We start from the raw sequence: 23,426 nt of genomic DNA, 5'->3' as shown, positions 1-23,426 counted from the left end.
GAGTTTTCCAGATGTAGGAAAACAAAAATATTAAACATATCATTTGTTGATGACAATTCAATAAATGTTCTTTTTTTTAAGTCCCTTAAAAATTAAAAATTAAACCAAATAACATAATTTAAAGAATTGGTTGGTCAAAGAATAAATTATAGAAATAGAAAATTTCATCCAAGAAAATGACCAAAACCTTTAGCATCCAGCTAAAGTAGTTCTTAGGGGAATTTTCTATTTTTAAGAGCTTCTATTAACCACGGAAAGAACCAACCAATGAATATGAAACCATTAGTATGTCTATCATCTTCCTAAATGATAAAAGAATGAGGAAAAAGACCTATATTTACCAAAAAATTAGCAGTTCTTTTCATAGTAGCCAAAAACTGGAACATAAAGCAGCAACCAACTAGAGAATAAGTAGACAAATAATAGTATATGAAAAAATTTAGGCCATAAGAAATTATGAAATTAAAAACTTCAATAAAGTGATGCAGAAGAAAGTGAAAACTAGAAAATAATTTATACAAAATAATTATTTAAAAATACAAGGATAAAACATGAATCCAAAAGATTAAAGGTAAGTATGCCACTTACCTCCTGCCAGAGAAGTGATGAACTTAAAATGAAGAGAGAAACATATTTGGGGGGCATGATCAATGTAGGAATTTGTTTTTCTAGGCTATGTCTATTTATGATTAAGAGTTTTCTTTCTTCATTTCTTTTTATTTTTGTTGAAGGGAGAGGAAGGCAGTGGGAAAAATAAATGTCGTAAATATATGAGAAAATAAACATTTTTAAAGTAAAAGAAATGCAAACAATTCATTATCCGGTACCACTTGCTAAATGCTCAAAATTATTATTTTTCTGTCTAGTTTGCTCTTAAATTCTGTTTTATATCTGAAAGCTACTACAGAACCCTGGAATACTTGAAAAGTCTCCTATTTTATTAGAAGTCATTCTCCCTTTAAAATTATACTGTCATTCTTGATTAAGTCTTTATTTTTTGCCTTTTTGTGTTCCTTTACCCATCATATCTTGTGGGATCCTGGCTATGAATGTCCCTTGGTAACGTCAATTCTTACTTTTGATTGCCTGAAATATTTTTCTGAGACACAATTCTGTATCTGGGCTTGCAATAAGACCTGAATTCAAATCCAGCTTCAGACTGTGTGACCCTGGTCAAGTCATTTAAATATGCTTGCCTCAGTCCCCTCATCTGTAAAATGGGGACAATAATAGTATCTACTGCATAGAGTTGTTGTAAGGATCAAATGAGATAATAATGGTAAAGCACTTAAGCACAGTGCCTGACATAACAGTGTATACTCAATAAATGCTTAAAAATACTGGGGAAAAAGAAAGAAAAAAAAAATCATGTGACAAATATGCAGTCAAGTAACACAAAATTCCCACATTGGCCATGAGCAAAAATGTATGCCTCATTCTACATCTTAAATTTATTCTCTGAAGTCACAGCTGGTCATTTCATAAGGCAGAATTCTTAAATCTTCCAACCACTGGGAAATGGCTGAACAAATTATGGTATATGAATAAAACCCCCTCTTTTCCTCCATAGCTTTCATTTCACTTAAAAATTATACTTTGAATGTCTGCCTTAACTTCTTTCATTACTTGTGCAATCTTTATGACTAATTCATTTTTTTCTCTGAGATGTTATGAAGTTACTTTCATCAGAATTTTCTTCTTGGGCTTTTCTCAAGCCACAGCATTTCTTTATTGTAGTTTGGCCTTTATATCTCCTACAGTTCCTAGATTGGGATTTTTATTTTTTGTTTTTGTTCCGTCATTCAGTCATTTCCTATTCTGCAGCTCCTTGGACCACAGCATGCCAATCCTGACTGTGGGGTTTTTCTTGGCAAAGATACTAGAGTGGCTTGCCATTTCCTTTTCCAGTGGATTAAGGCAGACAGTAGTTAAGTGACTTGCCAGGTTCACAGAGCTGGTGAGTGTCTGAGGCTGGATTTGAATGCAGGTCTTCCTGAGTCCAGGCCCATGGCTGTGTCCCCTAGCCACCTAAGTGAATCAATAATATAAACATTTACTAAGTGTCTGGGTCACAGGAAATAAGGAAGTTGGGAAACTGCAGCTGGAGGGTTTTCAGGATCATCAATTCCCGTGTTGAATTTCTCTTGAGAATATGAGGGCAGGAGTTGGGGAATGGAGAAAGCCAGGGAGTCTGGCACTTCCCCATTGAGAAAAGAGCCACCAGAATTTCCCTTGGGGGATAGCCATACAGGGGTGCTCACAGGAGGAAAGGCTGCTGGGTAATAGGGCAGAGAGAGAACTTGGGGAGTGGAAATAAGGAGCCAGCCACCTCCACCAGTGGACAGTGAGGCATCAGGGAAAGCACAGCTAGGGCTGGGAAGGACTGCTAACAGGCAGAGAAGAACTGAGGCAGAGCTGCTCCCCTCCCCATCTCTACCCCACCTGATGACATTTTTCATATCCCCCATCCCTCTGCCCAGCAGCCCAATGGGAGTTCTGGGGAGGGAGGGACAGGATGGTCAGCTCACAGGCAGCAAAGCCCTCGGGCCACTCCCCCCCCTCATCTGCCCAAGGACATTCCTCACTTCACCCACCCCTCCATCCAGCAGCCCAATGTGAGGGGGGAAAAGGGGGCGGGGCATGCCCAGCATGGCACACAGTCTCTAGAAGGTTCGGCATCACTGTTCAGCTCCAGCCCTCGACTCTCTAGAAAGCCCTGGGTCCAGGCTCAGTTTCCTGGGGTCTGAATTAGGCACATGCTCCTCTGTCCCCTCCTCATCCAGGACACACTGCAGAAGTGACTGTTCTCTGTTCTGGTGTTGGCAGGCTCCCAGGGACACTGAGGGCTGCATGGATGGCAGGCCTCCTCCCGCTCTCCAGCGCTCTCTTCCTTGGCTCTCTCACTGTGCCAGTATTGGTGCAAGCTGCCTGTTTGCTGACCTGACTACCGCTGCCTCCTGCCACTGCCCAGGCACCATTTTCCTGGGTGCGAGCTTGGTGTGGCCTCTTTGGGCACTCACCTAGTTTCTTGCTGCCTGAGGCTACCCTGGCAATGCTGAGTGGTTCAACAGCAGGCTGCCTGGACACTGCACTGCCCACATGGGAACTTCCTGGGCCTGCTCTGAGCAAGGATCTGGCCACTGACTGGGTTCCAATGCATTTGGCTTGTGCTATGGTTCTAGGTTGTTTGCAGGTTCCATCTTCCACCCACAGGATTCTGGAAATCCTCTTGTTCTGGGCTGGATGGAGACATTTTTAAATGTTTTTTCATTAGTTTTTAACATTGTTCTGTTTTCAGAGCTTTACTGTCTATCTGTGGGGAATCTAGGTATGTTCCATCAGTGCCACCTTAGCTAGAACAAGATGACTGTTTTGAATAGAAAATACAATAATAGCAGGTATATTATTCAATTTATGGGTCACAGAGAGTAATGTCAATCCTTAGTAAAATTCTAGAAGGGATTATTAAAGGAGAGAGAATTATATAGAATTTACCAAGTAAAGAATAGATAGATCATTATGAGTCCGTAAGAATGTATTAAGAACAATTCTTGCCATATTAACTTCATTTCCTTTTTTGACAGGGTTTTTCTAAGTCAATCATTGGAATGCCCAGCGAACAGGATATCTAAATTTCAGCAAGTCTCCTGAGATATTCCTTGGATGGAGAGACATTGATTATGATAGTACAAGTGGATGGGTGCAGAGGGCTTTTTTTTTTAAATAATATTTTATTTGATCATTGCCAAGCATTATTCATTAAAGACAAAGATCATTTTCTTCCTCCCCCCACCCCCCGTAGCCAACGTGTGATTCCACTGGGTATCACATGTGTCCTTGATTCAAACCCATTGCCATGTTGTTAATATTTGCATTAGAGTGTTCGTTTAGAGTCTCTCCTCTGTCATGTCCCCTCAACCGCTGTAGTCAGGCAGTTGCTTTTCCTCGGTGTTTCTACTCCCACAGTTTGTCCTCTGCTTATGGATAGTGTTTTTCTCCTAGATCCCTGCAAATTGTTCAGGGACATTACACCGCCACTAATGGAGAAGTCCATTACGTTCGATTATACCACAGTGTATTAGTCTCTGTGTACAATGTTTTCCTGGTTCTGCTCCTTTCGCTCTGCATCACTTCCTGGAGGTTGTTCCAGTCTCCATGGAATTCCTCCACTTTATTATTCCTTTTTGCACAATAGTATTCCATCACCAACATATACCACAATTTGTTCAGCCATTCCCCAATTGAAGGGCATCCCCTCGTTTTCCAAATTTTGGCCACCACAAAGAGCGCAGCTATGAATATTCTTGTACATGTCTTTTTGTCCATTATCTCTTTGGGGTACAGACCCAGCAGTGCTATGGCTGGATCAAAGGGCAGACAGTCTTTTATCGCCCTTTGGGCATAGTTCCAAATTGCCCTCCAGAATGGCTGGATCAGTTCACAACTCCACCAGCAATGAATTAATGTCCCTACTTTGCCACATCCCCGCCAGCATTCATTACTTTCCTTTGCTATCATGTTAGCCAATCTGCTAGGTGTGAGGTGATACCTCAGAGTTGTTTTGATTTGCATCTGCAGAGGTCTTTTCTAGTTGAGTGAGCAGGACTCAAGAACACTAGGTATTTGAATCAATGTCAACCTTGAGGGAAGCCTCTACTACCCCTCCTCTTAGACATTTTTATTACAGTCTTGGACAAGCACAAATGGTACTTTTACCAAATTTGTGGATGTCATGAAGTGGGGAAGCATAATAGCTAATATATAGAATGGCAAAAACAGTCTAAAAGAGATCTTGAAAGACTAAAACTGGCCCAAATCTAACCAGATAAATTCTAATTGTAATAAATGTAAAGTACTGGGTTGAAAAAAAATTCTAATAGTCTATCTAACAGGCTGTATCTATGCAACAATTTATGTGAGAATTACCTAAGAGTTCAGGTGGATTATAAATTCAATATATGTCAGTCATATGGCAGAACAGCCCCCAACACTAATGCAATCTAACATAGTGTGCCCAATGCATTTTACACACCATAAGCATGTAAATATGTTCATTAGACTTGCATTTAAGAGACATAAACAGAAGTCTAGCGTTTTACGATTCTGAGTCTACTTTTTCATCCTTTCCAAATTTTGGAGAATCAAAAGCTTATTGGCTTAGCAAAAGCAAAAATGATTAATTGATGCACGAACTATTCTGTAATATAAATGGTTCATCAGGTAATCAGGAAGGCAGATGTAAAGACACAGCACATTACTAAAGCAGTGAATACTTTATTCAATTCATGAATATAGTTCATTTTATTAAGGGGATATGTTTTTATTGGGATCAAATGCTGCCCAGTTTTGTGCCTAAGGCCCTTGTAATCTGTTTAGAAATTATGCACTTGGTTAAGAATTAATTTTTCAGTTTGTTCAGAATATGAACTGCTATGTACTTGATATTCTCTCTGGAAATATTAAAATACCAACCTACACCCCCCCAAAAAATAATTTTTTGAAGATTCCTGATAAATTACCAAACAACCTTTGTGGGAAGAAAACAATATATAATATCAATAAAGTTGAAGATCCTAAGTTTCTCAAGCAACTTCATCTTACATAGCCTACAAATTTGGTTGTCCACCAAGTTTGAGAATTGAGAAGTTCTGAACACTTAGAAGCCTGAGGCTATGTTGAATCAGTATTTCAGTCCATTCTTTACATCATCTTTCTCTCTTAATAGTTCCTTAGAACAGATTTTACTTTCCTTTCTGTAGATAGAATGTTATCTGGAGCTAATTTTTACATGTTTTATATTGTTTTTTAATTACTTAATTTTGATAATTTTTTTAAAGATCACTATCATCAGAAGGTCATGATGTGTTTTAATGAATCCTATCTCTTACACAATACTATTCTGCTTACTTTTCTTAAGATTTGGAGAACTGTCCATAGGAAAGAGATATAAATAATCTTTTCATGACTCATTAATTTTAAAATATCTTGTGTAATACTGGTAGAAGAGAAACAGAGTTATAGAACCTTGAAATTGGAAAGAAATTTACAGAAATTATCTGATCTAACCAATACTCCAAAAAGAAATCCTTTACAACATGCCTGTTAAATTGTCATCTGGCCTTTCCTTAAAGACTTCCAGTTAAGCAGAACCCACTACCTACCAAGACAATCCATTCTACTATTTGATAGTTTCAACTTTTAGTAAGATTTTCCTTATATCCAATTTTGCCTGCCTTATAATTTATGATTTCTAGTTCCATGTTCTGGAGCCACACAGAACAAACCTAATTCCTCTACTTTGTGAAAGCCCTTAAGATACCTGAAAAGAGCTTCTCTTCTATACACTATATGTCCCAACGTTCTTCAACTCATCATCTTATGGCAAGATTTGAGACATCTCACCATTCTTGTTGCCATTTTCTGAATTCATCATTTTATCAATGTTCTTCCTTAAATGTAGCTCTCAAAACTAAAAACACAGCTCTGCAAAAGTGGCTCATTCTAATACCTTCTTCATCGCAAATAGTCTTTCCTCTATCCTCACCCTTATTGACCTTTCATGGAGTTACCTTGGATAGTTTTAAGAGTTGGAATTTAGGTAGGAGAAGTCTGATAAATTTGGGAGAGATTGAGGAAGATTTGAAGGAAAGCATCTCCAGGAACAAATAGCAGTCCATATTCTACAATTGGGTTGAAAGAGATGCAGAATCAAAGATTATCACAGATCTAAGAAGAGTAAAGAGGATCAAGGAGAATTAGGGAGTTGAACCTAAAGAACAGAGACTTATCGAAGGATCAGGAAAAGGTGGATGACAAGACACAGAAAATCAGAAAACGAAAGTGGAACAAATTACAGGATTAAGCAAAATAATTGACTAGATTGGTGGACAGGTCAAAATAAGTGAAGTGGAGAGGAGACTGGTGCCAAGTTGAAGGGAAGATGGCTGTGGCTATAGAGATGTTGAGCAAAAGGAAAGGAACCTGAATGAAACTTTCATTAAGAGGTGGTGATTTAAGTCAAGTTTTAACCAAGCACAAAAGATTAGGTATAAATACATTATTATGAGAAGCAGGAAAAATCATGCAGTGACTAGTATTAAATATACAATATTTGTATTTCTACCACAGGTTGTGACTGTTATCTGTGTTCCAAATGTAGGCTGATCAACTTCCTGAAGGAAACAGTGAAGAGACCAGAAAAACACCTTTAGCTCTAACCTCCAACGTGAAAGAGAAAACAAAAAGTTCCTTAAAGAAACAAAATGGAAACTTTAATGAGGGCAGTAAATAAAAAGGATCCGAGATAGTGGAGGGGTTAGATGAGCCTTCTCTAGATAACTGTCAAGAAAAGAGTGTAACAGAGGAGAAAGAGAGAAGCTAATGACAGCTTAAGAGCACATTTGAGACTCTTCCTAAAGAGGAAAAGTCCATGTCCTCAAGAGGTTTATATTCTATTTATAACACATAAAAGGATAGTGAAGAGGGGTGAAGGGGAAGGCATCCATGTGGAAAAAGAAGTTCAGAAAGTCAGAAGCAGAGCCTGGAGAGCAATGAAGCTATACACACTGCTGGCCTAGGCAATTCCTTAAAATGGTGTTTCCTGGAAGAACTAGCCAATCAGAAGAAGGGGCTAAAGGGGAAGAAAGATTTTTCAGAGATTTTAGAGTCAAAGAGATAGACAAATCTAGAATGAGAAGGCAGCTGGGGAAATAGTGGAGAAAAAGTTCTTGAGAATCAGTAATGGAGTTGAGAGGAATGAAAGAGAGACCCGAATGCTGAATAGTAAGAAGCTGCTTGTTTTCAAAAGAATGACACAGTGGGGCCATAGATGCTCTCAAGCACAAGATTTAGTCAAGAAAATTTTGAAGAAACAAGAAAACAGCAACAGTTGGCAATTATTTACTCATGAGCGTGGGGACAATAGAAAGGTCTGTTGTCCTCCCTATGATTTGTATCTAAGACATTAAAGTACCTCACAAAACTCATCAAAGTTGATGAGAACTACTGATTTCTAATATTTCATATGAGCACCAATGACATTGTCAGAAGGAACAAAAAAATTACTGCCAATAATTAGAAAGTCTTGGGCAAGAATTTGAAGACCATAGGGAAAACAAAAACTGTTTTGCTCACCACTGTTCACTGAAGAAAAAGAATGTAGAAGATAAAATTGATTCAGAAATTATCCTATAGATAAAAAGATGTGTCACAGAAAGAAATTTAAAATTCTGGGCTACTTCTTACAAATAAGGAATGAGAGACTCCTGGTCAGATATGAGGGACACACAAAAAAAGTCTGGTAATATATTTGTCTTTTAATTCTAATAAGACAGGCATTAAAAGAAAAAGTATGGGGAAAGAAGAATACTATATATGCCCTTCTTTCAATGTAGATATTATGAACAGTAGTTAGAAAGAACAAATAGTAAATGAGTTAGGGAGAAATTCACAGAAGACAACATCCAAGAAGAATTAACAGCAAAACCCATGGCTTTGAATATCTACACATAAATGTTCAAAGTTTAAATGGCAAGAACTAAAATCCCAAGTCAAAAAGCTAAATCAAACTCCAGAGGCATCACTGAGACTTAATGGGATAACATCTATAACCAGACTATGGCTCTGATGGTTATATCTTATTCAAAAGAAATGGAATAGGGAAACAGTAGGGGTTAGCATATATTAAGAAAGTAATCTCATGTGAGGGTGACACAATGGGTAGAATATTGAGCCTGAAGTCAGGAAGACTCATCTTCCTTACTTCAAATCTGTCTTCAGACACTTATTAGCTATATAATTCTGGTCAAACCACTAAACCCTATTTCCTTCAGTTGCTTCATCTGTAAAGTGAGCTGGAGAAGAAATCAGCAAACCAATCCAGTATCTTTGCCAAGAAAACTCCAAATAGGATCACAAAGAATAAGACATTACTAAAAATAATAGCAATCTCATATGAGAAGATAACAGGAATTGAGGAGAGGTGTGAAAGAATGATAAAGAACATTTGAATGACCTTCAAAAGAGGGAGAAACAGATAGAGTTTGGAGAATACTACAGAAAACTTGGTGAGCAAGAAGAAACAAAGGAGGAATTTGGGAAACATTACAAACTTTGCAAAGACATAATATTGTAGTAATGGGGAATTCAATTATTCTGATAGTTGCTTGAGCTCTCTTGCTACCCAAAATCAAGCAGCTAATAACTTCTTGGCTTGTCTTAGTGATAAATCTTTCAAAAGACTGAGGAACCAACAAGAGAAAATTCTATTTGAGTTCTGATTTTCACAATCCAAGAGGAACTGGCTGCTGGGATAGAAATGATAGGAACCCTGGAGAAAGTAACTACTATCACCTAGCATTTTTTATAAAGGAGGAAAGAAATCTAGGTATACTCTAGCAGGCGTTCTTGATTTTGGCAAAAGCATATTTCAGATAAGTAATATCCCACAGAAAAACATGCTTCAGTGGAATCAGCCAAGGAAAAATAGAAGAGGCTCAACAACGATATTCTAAAGTCAGAATAGGAAATAATTTCCAATGAGGATTATTATGATTAAAATTATCTCAAGAGATTGATTTTGAGTAAGAAATATCAGTTTATTGAATATATCCAATTACTGGTTACAACAGCATCATAACTGATAAAGTGAAATGTGGGTCAATAACTCTCTCAAGGTCCAGAGACCCTGAATCCTGGAAAAGCAGCTTAATAAACAGAATTTCAGGAGCTCATTATTTGGCCCCTCCCTTAAACATCGCCTAATTGGTGAATAGCTAATTAAGAGTTGGTCCATGAAACTATCCTGTCCACGTGGACAGGTATGTCTTGTATGCTGAAAAAGGATCATTATTAAAAAATTAATTTTTTTCAATAACAAAAAGTAAGCTAGAATCTGTGAAAATAACATATTTCTGGGGATTCCTAAGAATAAGGAAAATGCAAAAAGGAGCAAACTGGATCGAAACTCTGATTGAGACCCCAGACACAGAATACATAATAATTCTCCCTAATATACAGGAATTGGGGGCCTTTCTACTCTAGGACCTAATGATCACAGCTAGTATATGTGACAAAGGCAAGAATTGAAATGAAGTATTCCTGACTCCAAGGTGGGCTATTTTTTTAATCTCCAACAAGATACTTTTTTTATAACCTTGATATAAGTAATAACCAAAAATTTAGTATTATTTTTTAATTATTTCAGGTGTGTAAGTTTGCAATTCCTAATAGAACTATTAAGTTCTTGAGAGCAAGAATTGTGTTGTAAACAATATGCAACTAATACATATTTGTTATATTGATAAAATGAATTTTGGTAAGATAGGAAGATGGGGTAATGGATCATGGATGATGATCACTGGATCAATTGGAGGGATGAAAATGACTGAGTTACATACTGGCTATGTGATCCTGGGAAAGTTACTAAAACTTCTTAATGTGCCTGGCAATACATTTAATTTTTTTCAATAGCAAAAGGATGGCCTATCTGCATTACTAGAGGAGTTTATTCACTAGAAACTCCCTAAACTGAATGAAATCATAGGCCTGGATCAAAACAATAATATTCCTATGAGGATGATATTCTAGTCCCCACTCGAATTAATCACAAAAGGTCCAGATAGTTCAAATGAGTTTATCTAAAGCACAAACTAAGTGTGAATAATTTCTTAATTAGAGAAGAATAAAATTCACTAATTACTGGATAAAAACAAATTTACTAGGGGGTAGAGGTACAAGCTCCTACTATGAGGCAGGCATTGTGCTAATAATTTGATCCTCACAACCACCCCTGGAAGTAGGTGCTTTTAGGACCCTTATTTTATAGATGAAGAAATAGGCAGAGATCCAGCGACATGCCCAGGGTCTGCCCTTCAGGGTTCCCCCTAAAAATATTAGGGGAGTCTCCCCTAGTCTTAAGACTCAATCTAACAACTGAAGAGGGGAGCTGAGGAAATAGAGGCAGAGAGATGCCCCATTAGTATTATGTGGGAATTTGCTCTAAGCACACAGATCACAACTTAACTCTGTTTGCTTTCTGTGTGTCTGGTCCATTTCCTCCTTCCTCAGTCCACCTGAGTTGTTAGAAGCCCTTCCTACTTTCTCCTAACATATACCTGCCATTCCTCCTTCTTGTCACATGACAAGCCTAACTTCTATGCCTCCTTATACAATGATTTCATGATGCCTTTTATTCCTGATCAACTTCAAAATTCTTCATTGGGTAGGGGTGGGTATAGTCTGAAGGGAAACCCCTGCTCCCTAGAAGTTTCTATCACCAATTTTGCCAATCTGTTCATAAAAATGGTCACTTTGGTACCCAGGGCATCGTAGACTCTGTTAAGAAAGTATGGATAATAGGACGAGCCAATATAATAAAAATGACCATCCTACCCAAACTTATTTATCTATTTAGTGCCATACCCATTAAACTACCAAAATACTTCTTCACTGATTTAGAAAAAACCATAACAAAGTTCATTTGGAAGAACAAAAGATCAAGGATATCCAGGGAAATAATGAAAAAAAACACATATGATGGGGGCCTTGCAGTCCCTGACCTAAAACTATATTACAAAGCAGCAGTCATCAAAACAATTTGGTACTGGCTAAGAAACAGAAAGGAAGATCAGTGGAATAGACTGGGGGAAAGCGACCTCAGCAAGACAGTATACGATAAACCCAAAGATCCCAGCTTTTGGGACAAAAATCCACTATTCGATAAAAACTGCTGGGAAAATTGGAAGACAGTGTGGGAGAGACTAGGAATAGATCAACACCTCACACCCTACACCAAGATAAATTCAAAATGGGTGAGTGACTTAAACATAAAGAAGGAAACCATAAGTAAATTGGGTAAACACAGAATAGTATACATGTCAGACCTTTGGGAGGGGAAAGGCTTTAAAACCAAGCAAGATATAGAAAGAATCACAAAATGTAAAATAAATAATTTTGACTACATCAAACTAAAAAGCTTTTGTACAAACAAAACCAATATAACTAAAATCAGAAGGGAAACAACAAATTGGGAAAAAATCTTCATAGAAACCTCTGACAAAGGTTTAATTACTCATATTTATAATGAGCTAAATCAATTGTACAAAAAATCAAGCCATTCTCCAATTGATAAATGGGCAAGGGAAATGGATAGGCAGTTCTCAGATAAAGAAATCAAAACTATCAACAAGCACATGAAGAAGTGTTCTACATCTCTTATAATCAGAGAGATGCAAATCAAAACAACTCTGAGGTATCACCTCACACCTAGCAGATTGGCTAACATAACAGCAAAGGAAAGTAATGAATGCTGGAGGGGATGTGGCAATGTAGGGACATTAATTCATTGCTGGTGGAGTTGTGAACTGATCCAACCATTCTGGAGGGCAATTTGGAACTATGCCCAAAGGGCGACAAAAGAATATCTACCCTTTGACCCAGCCATAGCACTGCTGGGTCTGTACCCCAAAGAGATAATGGACACAAAGACTTGTACAAAAATATTCATAGCTGCGCTCTTTGTGGTGGCCCAAAACTGGAAAACGAGGGGATGCCCATCATTTGGGGAATGGCTGAACAAACTGTGGTATATGTTGGTGATGGAGTACTATTGTGCTAAAAGGAATAATAAAGTGGAGAAGTTCCATGGAGACTGGAACAACCTCCAGGAAGTGATGCAGAGCGAGAGGAGCAGAACCAGGAGAACATTGTACACAGAGACTAATACACTGTGGTATAATCGAACGTAATGGACTTCTCCATTAGTGGCGGTGTAATGTCCCTGAACAACTTGCAGGGATCCAGGAGAAAAAAACACCATTCATAAGCAAAGGATAAACTATGGGAGTGGAAACACCGAGAAAAAGCAACTGCCTGAATACAGAGGTTGAGGGGACATGACAGAGGAGAGACTCTAAATGAACACTCTAATGCAAATACTATCAACAAAGCAATGGGTTCAAATCAAGAAAACATCTAATGCCCAGTGGACTTACGCGTCGGCTATGGGGGGTGGGGGGGGAGGAAAAGAAAATGATCTATGTCTTTAACGAATAATGCTTGGAAATGATCAAATAAAATATATTAAAAAAAAAAAGTATGGATAGCCCCCGGTATAACTACCATAGCCTCTAAAGTGTTTTCAGCCTGCTCTACCTGCCAGGCATATAACCAACACACCTTGCGTGGCAAAGCTTTCGGTGGGCTTCCTCTGGCTTACATACCTTTTGAGCACCTACAGATAGATTTTATAACAATGCCAAAGGCCGGACATTATAAATTTTGTCTAGTCATAGTAAATCAACTGACCAGATGGCCGGAAGCATTTCCTGCGACCCGAGCCACAGTGGCTTTTGTTGCTAAGGTGCTTTTAAAAGAAATTATTCCTCGTTTTGGCCTGCCAGCACGTATTGATTCTGATAGAGGAAGTCATTTTACTGATTCTGTCTTAAACCAAATATATTCTTGCTTGGGGATAACTCCCAAATTCCATATTCCATATCATCCCCAGAGCTCAGGCCAAGTTGAAAGGATGAATAAAGAACTTAAAACTATGATTGGCAAATTATGCACTGAGACCCATTTAAAATGGCCTGAAATTCTCCCTCTGGCCCTATTTTATCTTAGAAGCAAACCTAGAGGAGACTTACATATTTCACCATTTGAGATGCTTTTTGGACATCTGCCTATACAGGCTAAGCATATACATCACTATTAGGGGGAGATACTACTATTGCTTCCTTTATATAGGAATTATAGCATAAACTGCGTGAACTCCATTAATCTGGAGCTGCAGTACAAGCCAGACCACTAGACTTTTCACTTCATGACCTGAACCCAGGAGACAAGGTGTATATTAAGAATTTCCAGCGTACTGGAGCAACTCAGCCTTCGTGGGAAGGACCATTCCAAATATTGTTAACTACTCCAACATCTATAAAGGTTGGAGAGAAGGACTCTTGGATTCATTGCTCACATGTAAAGAGAGCATCTTCTGTTGAGACTGATTGACTGTATCCTATCACATGCATTGAAGATAATAATCCATTGACAAGTGGATGCTGTTTTTCAAAATCACACTGAATTCCTGATTTTTTTTTATTATTTCTTTTCTTTTGAATATTTGAATTTTCCCCCTTTCCTCATTTCTTGTACAAAAGGTACATATAATTAAATTTTTTCTCTCTATCTGCAGTAATATAAGTTTAAACATACATACTTGCTATATTATTAAAACATACCCAAACAGCTTCAGACTGTGGGAACCTGCCATTTATTGATAAAATGTTATGGGACTATGATTAATGTTTGTGTCTGATTCCAGGAAATGTGATAAAAACAAGGAGCACAGACTTAACCTGAATAGTGCCAAAAGAGCACATAGGAAATACTAATGTGGACTCAAGGTTGCGACGCTTGACATACATTAATTCGTAGGACTTCCTTGTATCTACACTCTTTATGAAGTACTCATACAAGTACAAAAATTTGACTATCATGCTGGCTCCCTATATCCTTGAGAATGAAAAAAGTCAGACCAGGGAATGACTCTTCCCTATCAAAATAGAACTCGAGTTCCTTTCCTTCTTATAATATGACAATTTCCTGTAGTCTTGGCTGCAAATGGGTAAGTGAAATATTACTGCATTCTGTCCTACAGACTTGTGGGATAGAAATTACTTTAAATTGGACCTTTACAAGGGCTCATTATGAAGTTATTCTTGTTTACTCAACATTTTATACGTAGATTTTGGTATTTTGATTCTGATTTTGAATTTTTTTTTCTCTTCCCTTTCTCCCAAACGTTTAACTTTCTTCCATATTTTTTCCCTTTATATATTTTTGTTTTTGTTGTTTTTGAATTCTTTTAATAACTGACTCATACACCACAATGCATCCTGAGCTGAACTGAATTTTTTTAATACCCACTTCAGGGAGGATTGTATTTTAATAAAAATCCAAGATTTTGAAAGGTTTTTTTTGTTTGTTTGAGAAAGATCTTCAAGGAAGAAGCTTGCTAACTCCTAAATCCAGAGAATGAACTGTTGCAGAAAGATGCCAGAAAACCTACATTACATCAAGATCAAGAATGAACCTTGGGGGGTGGTTGCTTGAACTGAAGGTTGATTGAATTTATTTTGAATGTACACTCTTCTGCCAAAGGGGACTGCCCCCTAATTGGCTTTTGTCAATGTGCCCAGCAAAACATTGATTTTGCTGTCTCTCGCTATCTCTCCTATTTTTCCCTTATCTATAACTATTGTAATTTCATAGCTAGTATGTTTACAAGACCCATCGGAGAGGTTAGCCTTCCTTGGGCCTCAGGGGGGATTGTGAATTTCAAAACTACTCAACCCTGTTCAAACCATTCTTTAGAGGATGGGATTTGGCTATTTCCTGATCAATAACAATAGAGATACTTGGAATGACACAATCAGGTCTTGGAAACTACAATCTCCACCCTACTCAATGTAACAGGATTTAGAAAGGGCTGCAGCAAAGCTCAAGATTTAATTATTTGAGAATATGGCCTTCAACAGACATGTGCAAAGGGGACAGACCTCTGGACATTCCTAGGTCAAGCTAGAGCCACCATTGGCACATGTAAGACACAGGAAGTGAGGTAGAGGACAGCTCAGGAGTTCTCGTGACTTCCTGGGAGGAGGGAGAAAGGCAGTTGGAGCCTGGTGCTTGGAGTTGGAGGAGCCCACAGACTGTTTTCTCCATTTTGGTCACATGAGTGATAGGGACTGATCTCTTTCTTTGCCTTGGCTATCCAGGGCCTTGGGCCCGCTTTGGCTCAGCCTAAGCACAGTGGGCATTTAAGCCCTATTTCCTTCTTTCCTTCTCTCTCTCTCTCTCTCTCTCTCTCTCTCTATCTCTCTCTCTCTCTCTCTCTCTCTCTCTCTCCCCCCCCCCAATACTTTCTTCCTCCTATTTGTAATTAAAACACCATAAAAAAGGTTGGCAGCCGACTTGAGTTTTCATTTAGGAATTACATAGCTGAATTCCTTGGAGACCTTAAATTAATATATATCAGTCTTTTAAAGTGATTTCGATATCACAGTGTTACATATCTCATCACCACCACCATCATTCTTACCAAAAATGAGGAAGATGATTGACAAACATTCATTAGGGAACATGACAAGTTGAAAACCTATATAAATACTTTTTAAAAAATCATGTTAGTCACCACCACCACCACCAAAACACATTTAGCTAGATCAATGCATTACAAAATGTGCAAAACCTCAAATTCCACATTGTTTACAATTTGTTTAAAATACGTAAATTATACATGTATGCTAATGTAAACATCCTATGCTTTTGAGTTCTCTTTGGATTTGGTTTACATGGACAATTTTTCTCTTGCTTTTGTGTATTTTTAAAATGTAATCATAGTATGTTGTTTTTCCTTTTTTCTCTTTTCATTTCTTCATGTTTCCCTTATTTTTTTATTTCCGATATTTGTCATTTCCATTAACAATACAATCCATTGCATTCAAATATCACAATCTAGTCACCCATATCTCCCATTCATTGCATTTGTATTATTTCCAGTTATTTTGTCATTACAACAAAAGCTTCTATGAATATTTTCATACACACACAGCTTTTTACCCTTTCAATTATGCCCATCAGGCCTAACCTCCATAATGGGATCCCTAGGTCAATGAGCATGAACAACTTTGCAGCTCTTAATGTATATTTCCATTTTGCTTTATAAAAGGACAATTCACAACTGCTTTAGCAAGGTAGTTTTAGGCCTGTTTCTCCTTATTCCTATCAGCATTTAATGTGATCACTTTAATCCATGTGGTTCTCAGTTAACAGACATTACCAGAACCACATTTAGCTAGATTAATCCTGAGGCAGCAGACACAGTCTGCTATCAGAACCCTATTCTCCAAAACCAAATCTTTCCAGCTTGGTTATATTCAGTGGAACCCAGTGTCACAACTCCTCAGGGATGCAAGATTACCTCTACAGTATGCTGAGGATTAAAGTAAGAATTTTAAAGAATATTTGTGCTCTCAGTCACTGCTACCCCACCAGAAACTATGTTTAGATTATGTGTATGTTTAGGCTTAGATCTATTACTAAATTCATGCAGGTGTGTGTGTGGGAGTGGGAGCTCTCCAAATAGCAGTCATATTTAACTTATCTAAGGTTCTATTCATCTTCTTAGATTCTTTTTTTTAAATCAGATTTATCTAGTTCTGAGAGGGGAAAATTAAAGTCTACTGCTTTTGCTATTTTGTTGTTATTTGTTTATTTCTATTATCTCATTTAGCTTTTCCTTTAGAAATCAGGGAACACTTAGTGCATACAAGTCCAATATTGATAATGTGTCATTATCTATTGTAATGTCCCCCAACATAGTTACCCTGTTTATCCCTTACAATTATATACATTTTAGACCCCAAAGTCAGAGATCATGACTGCTATCCCTCCCTTTTCTGGATCAGCTGTGGCAAAGTATATTCTGCTCCAGTCCCTCACCTCCACTCCATGTTATTTCTCTCATTTTCAGTATGTATCTTGTAAACAACACATTGTCAGGTCCTATTTTTGATCTTTTATGCTATCCATTTTATTCGTACGGGTCAACTCATCCCATTTTACCCAATGTCATGGGAACTAGATGTGCATTTCCATCTACCCTGTTCCTTCTCACTGCTTGTCTCCCTCTTCATTTCTTTCTAATTGATCCCTCTTCAAAAGTCCAATTTCCTTTGACTAATACTTTTGCAATTCATACTCTTCCCAAAAAAGCTCCCTTTGCCCTCCTAGTTCCAAATTAGTCCACCTTTCCAAAGGTCTCCCCCTTGTCCCTTCCCTCTTGCCTTTTAATTCTTATTCTAACCACCTTTCTAGAAATCTCTTCCTTATCCCCACAAACTTGCCCTCCTACATCTTGATAAGTTTGATTCTAAAAATCATTCCTCTATCTTGTCCTAAGAGTCCCTCCCTCTCTCCCCTCACCTTACCTTCTCACCTCTCAATATGTACTCTCCTCCCCACTCCCTCCCTTATCTTAATCCCCCTTCCCTCCTGTTTCTCTGTACATTAAGAAGATTTTTACTCTACTAATTGTGTATGTTGTTCTCTCTTTATACCAGGTCTGATGAGAGTAGGGCTCTAGTAAAATCAGCCTTCCATCCCTTCCTTTCTCTGTACCTCTTTTCTCCACTCATTCATCCTCCATATCAGATAGTCATTCCTCCCCACCTCCTCTTGGTCTATTCCTCTACCATTTCAGCTCATTCCATTCCATTCACTTTGATCTTGAGTCTTTTATCCACATACACTCCTTCAAAATACTTATGCAATGATGCCATTCCCAGGGACCATAGATGGCATTTTTCCACACAGAAATCAAACAATTTTACCTTTTTGGTTACTTATTATTAGTCTTTCATTACCTTTCTATTTTTCTTGTAGATCAAATTTTCTGCTGAATTCTGGGTTTTTTCCTCCAGGTATAACTGAAACTCGTTTAGTTTGCTGAATGTTCAATTTTTTGTAATTATGCTCATCTTTCCTGAACATATTATTCTTGATTATAATCCCAGTTCTTTTGCTCTACAAAAATGTGTTTCCTGTCTAGTGTTCTTTTAATGTTGTGACTGCTAGATTTGGTGTTATTCTAATTGTAGTTCTAGAGTATTTAAAATAGATTTTCTTTTTGCTTGTAGTATCCTTAAACTGTGGACTATGGAACTTAGTAATGGTATTCATTTTCATCTTTGGATTGTAAAATTGGACTTGAACTCTGGATTTCAATCCCCACAATTCTTTGCTCCACTTCCCCAAAATGCTTTGTAATCTCACCTGGGCTGAGATCGAGAAGGTATTTAACCTGATTGCAAAAGCTTTGGGCTGTCTTTTGGACTTCCATTTTGGGGCAGACGTGGCTCTTTCCATAATGTAGGTAAGGTCTTGTCTAGGCCTCTCTGGCCTAGGCACGTTTTTCTTATCCTGTATTTTCTTTAATCCTTAACTTTTAATAAATCTCATAAAAATATAATACTCCTTACAGAGAGAAACTAATTTCTACCTGCCTCAGTATCCCCTAAATTTTAATCTTTACAGGATCTTGAGGTGATCAGTGGATTCTTTCAATTTCTATTTTACCCTCTGATTCTAGAATTTGTGGGCAGTTTTCCTTGATGATTTCTTGGAGTATGATGCCTACACTCATTTTCTGATCATAACTTTCTAGGAGTCCAACTACTCTTATATTTTCCTTGATCTATTTTCCAGGTCAGTTGTTTTTGTGAGATGTTCCATATTCTTTTTTATTTCACTTTTTTATTTTGCCTTATTGTTTCTTCCATTCTTAGGAAACTGTTAGCTTCTCCTTGTCCAGTTATAATTCCTAATGCATTTTTTCTTCTGTGATCTGGATCTTTTTTCCATTTGGATGATCATTCTTTCATAATTATCTTGATTGTCTTGAATTGCTCTTATTTTTTCCTCCAATTTTTCCTTAACCTCTCTCATTTGTTTTTTGAGGTCTTTTAAAAGATCTTCCAAAGGCATTTTTAGTGCTGATGGCCATTTATTGTATTTCTTTTCTGTTTCTGAAATAGGTGTTTTTACTTCACTATCCTCTTGAGTTTGAGCCATGATCTTTTCTATCCCCATAATAACTATTAATTTTTTCTTTGCTTGCTCATTTTTATTTATTTGTTTTTAATTTTAGTGGCCAGGCCAATAGATTCAATTATTGGCTTTTTACTGGACTCTCAGAGTTCCCATTATGCTGGGGTATGTTAACTTAGATTTCAGGATTTTTCTGTTTGTTTTTACCAGATTCCTGTTTAGTTTTTTCAATTTTTATAGTACAGGGACTGGTGTAATTCTGGGTCCTTCCCTCTTCAATCCCCAGGACATAATTGCCCTCAGGTGCTCCAAGCAGAGCCTGTGGGCAGTTCAGTTCACTACTGAAACACAGCCAATATGCCTCGCTCTGTAGTAGCAACCAGGGAGCTATAAGTCACCATATTCACCAGTACATGATCCTTCTTACTCCTCCTCTCCTACTGTTACGGCCCAGGACAGAGAAGGTGTCCAGTCCACATTCCTTGGCTCTCCAAATTCCCTCCTTCACTAGCAGTAACGCCTGAACTTCTATCCTAAGGGTCCCGTTCTGGGAGACTCCATAGTGCCCACTCCTTCAATCCCCAGTTGTAGGCCAGTGATAGTTTCTGGAGCCAAGGTCACAACAAACAGAGGGCTCTCTGCCTGGGGATTCCAGTGTTATCCTTGGGGATGCAGGCAAAAAGGCTGAGGTTCTAATCCTGTCCCCAGGGGTTACTTTGTGGATTCTACTCTGGGTGCTCCATTCCTTGCCCCTGGGCTTATAGCAGTGTGACCAGGGAAGTCAGAAACCTTCTTCTCTAGTTTTCCCAGATTGTTCATCTTCACTCCTGATTCCTGCCTGTTTTGGCCACTTTTAGCTTTGATTCTATGGGTTGCTTTTGGTTGTTTGGGGGAGGAAAGTTAATTAGGAAGCGAAGAAAGCTTCCTGCCCTACTCCACCATCTTCCCACAATGCATCCCTACATAAACACTTTTGGAATAGACATTATTCTAAACAATTGCAGGCGTTTATGATGGCTATTTACAATCAGGTTCCTCCTACAGGAAATTACAGAAGAATTATCCCTAGGTAGCCCAGACTCAACGAGCACTGCAAATTAGGTAAGGAAGGCACTGCATCACTGTATGCTACAACAACATAGTAACTGAGTAACACCTGGCAAGAAACAACCTGGTGGCTAAAATTACATATGAAAAGATCACTACCTTTTAAGAACTGGCAAAAAGACAAGTTCCATGCTACATTTAAGATCTAAAGGCCTGCTAGCTCAGTTGGTAGAGCAGGAGATTCTTATTCTCAGGGTCATGGGTTTAAGCCCCATATTGGGCACTTAGATTTTTGGGGCAGCTGGGTGGCTCAATGGATTGAGAACTATGCCTAGAGGTAGGAGGTCCTGGGTTCAAATCTGCCCTCAGACACCTCCTAGCTGTGTGACCCTGGACAAGTCACTTAACCCCCATTGCCTAGCCCTTGCTGCTCTTCAGCCTTGGAACCAATAGCAGTATTGACTCTAAGACAGAAAGTGTTTTTAAAAAAAAGGCCTAAAAATATCCTGCAAAAAAATCCACCAACTAACTAACCTGTATTGAAACCAAAGCATAGAGAAACAAACTAAGGTACATATTATTCCCCTCATCCCATCCACTATCTACTATTGGAATTTTACCAATGATGATTCCTGGGAGCCTGGAACAGGGCTTAAATATTAATCTTTTCATTCAACTATAATAAGTAGTTATTTTATCCACAGAAGATTAGATGTAAATAAAAATTGTGAAAAAAACATACTGACTTGTCCCAGGAAGCTATCTGAACTCCACTGAATAAGATGAAAATAATTTTACAACAATAACAATAGTAATAACAGAGGCAGTGAGGCACAGTAGGCAGAGGGCCAGATTTAGAACCAAAAAGACTGTGTTCAAGTGCTGCCTCTAACACATACTTGGATATAAGACTACTGAAGTCACTTCTCAGTGCTCTTTACAACTTTTACAAGTTTCAGAGAACATGCCACCCTGTCTTTAGTATTTGGAGTTCTTCATACCCGTAAAATCATAGATCAGGCCTCTCTTCTGATAAAATAACTACTACTACAAGGCTGATCTAGATAGTGCTTTACAAGTTTGTGAAGCATGTTGAATACATTTAAAAAAGTAAGATTGATGAAAACATAGCTTAAAGGTATGTGTGCTTATCATAAGATAAACTTACCAGTAAGGTCTGTCCTTGGGAAATGAAGAAATGACCTGATACAACTATGGTTAGAACAAGAGCACCATATTTATCATTAGACTCAAATACCTATAAAAAAGAGAGAGAAAACCGTAAAAGAACATTATATCAGCCAAATGCTAGTATCATGAAAAATGCCCACATTGTTTTTCTTTGTGTATGTCTGATCATGAATGGCTATCTTTTTTCAAGCACAGTATAAGACTCTCAAATATCTAAGGGTTATTACCTAAAGCCCGTATCTTTTTCTTACCATTTAAAAAGATCCAGAATTGTTCAATAATGAACTTTTTTTAAAAAGCTTATTTGTTTGTAAATTGCCTTGATCTCCCCCTAAATTTCTCCTTGTCTCTCTTAGAGAAAGTAAATATAAAAACTTTTTTAAAAAGGAAGAAGAGAAAAAATCAGCAAAATTAAAAGAGCAAGCCTTGCCCTCAAGCTGCTTACATTGTAATGGGGAAAGACAACATATAAAAGGAAGCTTAAAAGTGAGAGATTGGAGAAAAGAAAGTATCTAGTGTAAAAGCCTGGTAGAGAATATCCACAGTTTAGCTTGGAGAAGAAATGAGACACAATTGGTATGGATGTCCTCCTTAAATAGGAGAATTCATTGAAGCAGGAGAGACCATAAAGATGGAGGGTACTTCCAATTTGAGAAGGCTGAAGTTGCTCTAAGCTTCTAGGAAAAGGAATTTCTGGGTCACGGACATAAAGAAAGCCCTGAGGTTCTGTGTGGAGAGCAATTAGGTATTAACTGTTTACAAGTCTTCTTTTGAGAACTGTTCACTCATAAACTATAACTGGGGGCAGTGGATAAATGCCAGGGCAGGAGTCAGGAAGACTCATCTTTCTGAGTTCAAATCTGGTCTCAGAAACTTCCCAGCTATGTGACCTTGGGCAAGTCAGTTAACCTTATTTACCTCAGTTTCTTCATTTGTAAAATAAGCTGTAGAAGGAAATGGCAAACAACTCTAGTATCTTTACCCAAGAAAATCCTAAATAGGGTCACAAAGAGTTGGACACAACTGAACAATGACAAACAACTTTTAACCATTTCTCTACAGAGAAATATATTTTGGTTATTATACAGAGAGAAACACATTATTAAAATTACCTTGAGAGCCTTATTTTTCAATAAGAATATCAGTTTATTATTTAGCCAGCATCATGACCAAAAACATTGATAGGTCTAGATCAAACACCTATATACACTTTTGGGAGCTCATTATTCAAGACCCTCCCCTGAACATCTCAAGCATCTCTAATTGGTAAACACTTAATTAGAAGGTGGTCTATCAAACTCTCAGCCCTTCCCCACTGCCATGTCATGAAGTTCATGTACACAGGAAAAGAATCATTATAAAACATTCCTGGTTAGCCAGACTTTATGAAAGGAACACATTCCTAAAGACAAAGAAAAATAAAAAAATCAGTAGATTGGATAGAATCTCTGACCCAGAACCCAGATACAGGAATACACAGAAATTATCTTTAATGTGTAGAAATTGATTGGGACCTTTTTAATTCAGAGCCCTGAAATAATATAGTACATGAAAAATAAATTATCAAATATGTATATATA

The 23,426-nt window shown here is 37.8% G+C and overlaps 1 protein-coding gene across 1 annotated transcript in view; it reads right to left on the bottom strand.

Annotated features, from left to right (window-relative positions):
• Window positions 1–23,426, bottom strand: part of REC114 (REC114 meiotic recombination protein) — a 105,894-nt gene that overhangs the window by 59,482 nt on the left and 22,986 nt on the right. The window contains exon 2 of the mRNA XM_007478123.2: window positions 21,824–21,913. Coding sequence (XP_007478185.1) covers window positions 21,824–21,913 — 90 coding nt within the window. The remainder of the gene's footprint in view (window positions 1–21,823; window positions 21,914–23,426) is intronic.

Source organism: Monodelphis domestica, chromosome 1, assembly GCF_027887165.1.
Source record: "Monodelphis domestica isolate mMonDom1 chromosome 1, mMonDom1.pri, whole genome shotgun sequence".
In the NCBI taxonomy this organism is placed as follows: domain Eukaryota; kingdom Metazoa; phylum Chordata; class Mammalia; order Didelphimorphia; family Didelphidae; genus Monodelphis; species Monodelphis domestica.
This window is presented reverse-complemented; position numbering and strand designations above follow the sequence as displayed.